Genomic DNA, 4,626 nt, shown 5'->3' with positions numbered 1-4,626 from the left:
ATAAGAAACCTCAAGGGTACAAACAGTTGCTGAAGATGAGCATTTTCATGGAAAGGAATTATCTGATGGGTGTGTTTTCTTCCTGGCATTATTGCATTTGTGATTACCAGTGAAACAATTCACAGCGGTCCATTTGGTTCTTTTGTTCTTTTATGTGGCTTTGCAGGAGTAATCATGTGCGGCTTGAGCACAAGACGTGTTCGAGGAAAGGAATGCACCACCTAACCTAAGGAATTGTTAATTGAATGATGAAGATATCAGCATCATAGCACAGTTAGAGAAGAGGTTGGTGCGCCTTCTCCATTGGCCACCATTTTTGTTTTTGGTCAGCATTTGTTTAAGCCATTCAATTCTATCATTATAAGATTGAAAGGCAATCGCCGCCCAAGGAAACAAAATGAATATTCTGTGCAACTGAAAAACATTCTTCACCAAACACCAAATGAATATTCATGTGCACCTCAACCAAAAAACAATTTAATATACTATCAGAATGAGTTGCACATTTTAAATGCAGAGTCAAATGACACAACAAGCTTATGTGCATATATAGTTCTTGTTGAGATATACAGGTTGATTGTTCTCCTTTTACGTTGAGTTCATCCAAGGCCACAAGCGTTAGTTACTAGCAATAGGTCAAGCTATTCCCCTGTAAATCTAAAAGGCTGCAAGTTCAAACAATTTAGTCACTCAAATCATCCATTGTGATAACATCAAAACAATAACAGTTTGCCTTAGAAAAAATCAAAGTGGTTTCAAGCTAGCATTTCTAAGACAAAAAGGAAGAGTGGCATGGCAATATGGCATAGACTAAGAGCCGTACCTAATTGATTCAGCTTGAAACGAAGAAGAAAGCTGGTTTCCAGCCAGGTAATATGAAAACACCACTCCTAGGTTTAGTCAATTGTTCACCAGCAAGCATGAAACATTCTTCAGACTGCAACAGCACAGAGCACCATCATCAGAAAAAACAGCATGGAGCACACTGCCACATCAACTTCTTTGCTAGGACAACAATTGACTGTGGCTGGTCATAATTAGTCATGAAAATATTTCTGAAGATGCAATATCTGAATTCCAGCGAAGTTCATTTAGTTACATCGTAAATCCACAAAACATCTTCTTACACCAAAGTTGTCTGATTGAACTGCAGGACAGGAGCGCAAGAAGAACTAGGTATGACACCTTCCAATGGGATCTCAATGATATGCACAAGATAACCAAACAAGTTTGAAAGAGTTGCAAAAGTGTCCTCTGAAAGTTTTTCTCCTATGAATTACTGTACAGCATATGTAACACCTCTACAGCTCTACTCAAGGCATAACTTGGAAGTTTGAGCAATTACTGGCAAAGCAACACCAGCAGCATGAGATGCAGAGCTCAAGAAAGCATATTCTTTGCTATACTGTACACCATGTACAGCATAGCAAGTGCCAGGAGCTTTTTGGAGGCAAGAATTCTGAGATTGATCCTAATCCTGTGCATCCTCATGAACCGCAGGATCCAATGTCCCACCACCACGAACAATGTAAAGGCACCAACAAGCACCATTCTGGCAGCATCCTTTGGGCCTCCAACTCTGCTCGGTTCATTTTGGTCAGCCTTGATGATAATTGGGCCTGTGGGGGCAACATCTGTGACAGCATGTTTAAGTTGAAGGGTTTCATTCAGCCAAGATGAAAAGCAGATCAGCCTCCTTGCAAGCCAGGCCACTTCAGTGTCTGAGATGGGCCTCGTCATCCAATCACCATTATTTTTCATATCAGCCAGTGAGCTTTTCCCTGGACTTGGATGCTTAGGTATGAATACATCACCACGTACATGATGCTGGTTGTGTTCTCCCTCTGGAAGATTGTTTGCCTGGGAGCTTTCAACATGCTTGTAGAATACCTTTTTCATATTGGATTTGATTACATCCAGAGTCTGGAGAGTTTGCATAGCATCACCTGGTAAACGTTGAATCTCCGATTCAGCCCTTAGCAACAGCAACTGGACAAAATGGGAAACAATAGTAAGTCAGTATTCTGCGATATGTGTAATAACAGGAGCAGAATTAATTCAAACAGAGCAACAGAAGAAGTCATGTTATTTGCCAAGTAAATAGGTGATCATAGCAAGCTTTTGGTCAATGTGTGGAGTGCTTTTGGCTCTAAAGTTAAACTGCTTATGGTTAATAGTAAAACACCGGTTTAATTAAGCATAATTATACACTGCATTATATGCACCTTAAGCAAGTTGTAAGCCCCATTATCATCGAAACTGAAAAGCCTTAGGTTAGAGTTCCTCTCCACGTGCAAAAAAGACCCATCAGTGTTGTGTTTCGATAACCCGTCCTCCCAGTCCTGAAACCAGAAGATGCATATCAAAGTTAGATTAGAAAGACTTTTCAGCATTATTAGTACCATTGCATTTTTTTAGAAATTTACATGAAAACTAATGCTACATAGCTCCACAAAACAGGTGCTTGCATTTCAAAGGAAACAGCCAATGGTATTCCTATGTATCCAGTTCCGTACCTGTAGTTGCTCACGGATAGCTGGTAAATGCTTGAGCACATCATCCAAACAACAGGACTGAGAATCAGAAAGATTGGAATGATAAGCAGCATCAACTTTGTAGATAAGCCCCAATAATTCGGAGGAACCCAAAACTTGCAGTACCTGAAAAATCCAAACAACAGCGAAAGACCAAATGGTCATTAGTTCAACAAATATCATGTACTGAAAGGTCTAGTTCTGTTGACATTCTTGCTATGATTTGAATAAATCATCTGATTAGCACATCTTGCAAACAAATTCAAAACTGCCCATGGAATAGTAAAATATGCATGACATCAAACAGATAGAGGATATCATGGATATGATTCCACTGTGCAGAAGACGAGCTGTTTCTGAAAAATATGATGCAATAATAAGTCTCTACTAACCTTTGATACCATTTGCAGCACCGAGGCGACATCAGAATGGATAAACTTATGAGCGAACCGCAGGAAATGGACAACCAGTGAGCTGTAGAACAGATAGTTGGATAGCACGTAGCCCTGCCATGCTGGAGAGTACTCTGCATCACAGTTTAGCCTCTTCCCATCACCAACGCAACGCACATTTCGCCCACCAGGAGGCGGCAGATCGTACTCATTGAAATCATCTTGCTGAACCTTCCATGGTTCCATGTAGACCATCCATGCAGAAAAAGCCTGTGCAACGTTTTCGATATCTGCGCCCATCGGGCAGAACATGAACGTCCTCAGCATAAACCGATACAGCGGTCTCTGCAGCAACGGATTCCAGTACCCAGCTGGGCTGTCACATGGCTTCTTCCTCGAGAGCATTGCGTCAAACACATTGCGTGCATCTGGAACACCGCTGCTCCTGTTCAGATACATCACCAGCAGCTTCACGGCATTGCCGAGCCCTGGTGCCGGCAGCCTCTCGGACAGCGCAGCATTCGCACGGGACAGAAGGGAGAGCAAAGGCAGCCCGTAGGCGCGGGAGGTCTGCACGGGCAGCGGCGAGAAATCGTTCCCGACCAGCCAGAACTGCACGAGCGTGTGCACGAAGAACTCGGCTCGCCTGAATGATTCGGCAGCGTCTCGGGAATTCTGGTGCAGCAGTGTGCCGCATCCGCCGCGGGGCGGGGCGCAGTCGCTGGGCACGAACTCCTTGAGGTAGGCGTGCAGAAGCTTCAGGTAGAGCGATGTGTGCGGTTTCTCGTCGGGGTTGCGGCTGGCCGTGGGGGCGATGGTGGACACCCAGCTCTCGAGGCGGGCGCGTGGCTTGAGCGAGGTTTTCCAGGTGGAGGGCGGTGGTTTGGAGGCCCCGGGGGATGGGTTGGCAGAGGTGGCGGGGATGGGGTGGTACGCGAACCAGAAGAGGTAGTACTCGAAGACGGAGAGGTGGAGCTTGGAGCCGACGCGGCCGGCGAGGAGCGGCGAGATCACCTGATCGGAGGAGGACAGCGCGAAAGCGAGCCAGTCGGGGAGCCGCTCGCGCGGGAAGGTGAAGCGGAGGAGGGCGTGGCGGTCCGCGGCGGCGAGCGCGGCGAGGAGCGGGCCCGAGGGCGCGAGGAGCGACTCGAGGAGGTAGGCGAGCGCGGGGTCGTGCGCGGCGAGGTCGAGGAAGCACGGCGGCGAGTCGGGGGAGCGGGAGACGAAGAGGCGGAAGAGCAGCGCCGGGAGCGCGTCGGCGAAGAAGGCGCGCGGCTGGTCCGCGCCCGCGCCGGCGTGGTGGCGGCGGAGGAAGGCCGCGACCGTGGAGACCGCCTCCGCCGCGGCCCGCGGGGTGGACGCGGCGAGGACGGCCGCCGCGAGGCCCGCCGCGGAGTCTGGCTCCGGCGGCATCTCACCGCGGTAGGGTTTTTGGGTGGGGAATTTTGGGGGATGGGAGGCGAGGCGCGTTGGGGATCACGGGAGATTTTGAAACGGGAACGGAGCTTTCGAAGATTTGGAAATGGCGCCCTGGGCAAGGCGAAGCGTTCCGTTTACGCACTCTTGACTGTCCCAGTCTTCTTCCGTTCGCTGGCTCGGACCGTTTTGCGTGAGGATGGACCAGAACATCTCGCTGACTGGTGGGTCCAGAGGATGTACGGGGTCAGGCTGTTGGTGGGTGTGGTTACGGGTCAAGGTCT

General features: G+C 48.5%; 1 protein-coding gene across 2 annotated transcripts; it reads right to left on the bottom strand.

The window, feature by feature from the left end:
* Nucleotides 1-681: 681 nt before the first annotated feature.
* Nucleotides 682-4,339, bottom strand: LOC124706245. 2 transcript variants are annotated; one of them, XR_007004351.1, is made up of 5 exons: nucleotides 2,927-4,339; nucleotides 2,517-2,660; nucleotides 2,226-2,342; nucleotides 1,100-1,989; nucleotides 682-937 (listed from the first exon to the last, which is right to left on the bottom strand). XR_007004351.1 is itself a non-coding variant. In XM_047237900.1 (4 exons), the coding sequence occupies exons 1-4, from the start codon at nucleotides 4,337-4,339 to the stop codon at nucleotides 1,381-1,383; spliced, it is 2,283 nt and encodes a 760-aa protein (XP_047093856.1). In that variant the 3' UTR covers nucleotides 682-1,380. The 2 variants fall into 2 exon arrangements, 1 of the variants encoding a protein (XP_047093856.1); XM_047237900.1 differs by having other exon boundaries at nucleotides 682-1,989.
* Between the last annotated feature and the right edge of the window lie 287 nt (nucleotides 4,340-4,626).

Source organism: Lolium rigidum, chromosome 4, assembly GCF_022539505.1.
Source record: "Lolium rigidum isolate FL_2022 chromosome 4, APGP_CSIRO_Lrig_0.1, whole genome shotgun sequence".
Taxonomy (NCBI): Eukaryota; Viridiplantae; Streptophyta; class Magnoliopsida; order Poales; family Poaceae; genus Lolium; species Lolium rigidum.
This window is presented reverse-complemented; position numbering and strand designations above follow the sequence as displayed.

What these genes read in the sequence shown, in the direction of transcription:
- LOC124706245 (XM_047237900.1), bottom strand. Translation starts at nt 4,339, where the DNA reads ATGCCGCCGGAGCCAGACTCCGCGGCGGGCCTCGCGGCGGCCGTCCTC. An exon ending in TGCTGCAAATGGTATCAAAG is followed by an intron (nt 2,661 to 2,926) that starts GTTAGTAGAGAC and finishes TGGATTTTTCAG; the next exon opens with GTACTGCAAGTTTTGGGTTC. An exon ending in CTATCCGTGAGCAACTACAG is followed by an intron (nt 2,343 to 2,516) that starts GTACGGAACTGG and finishes TTCTGGTTTCAG; the next exon opens with GACTGGGAGGACGGGTTATC.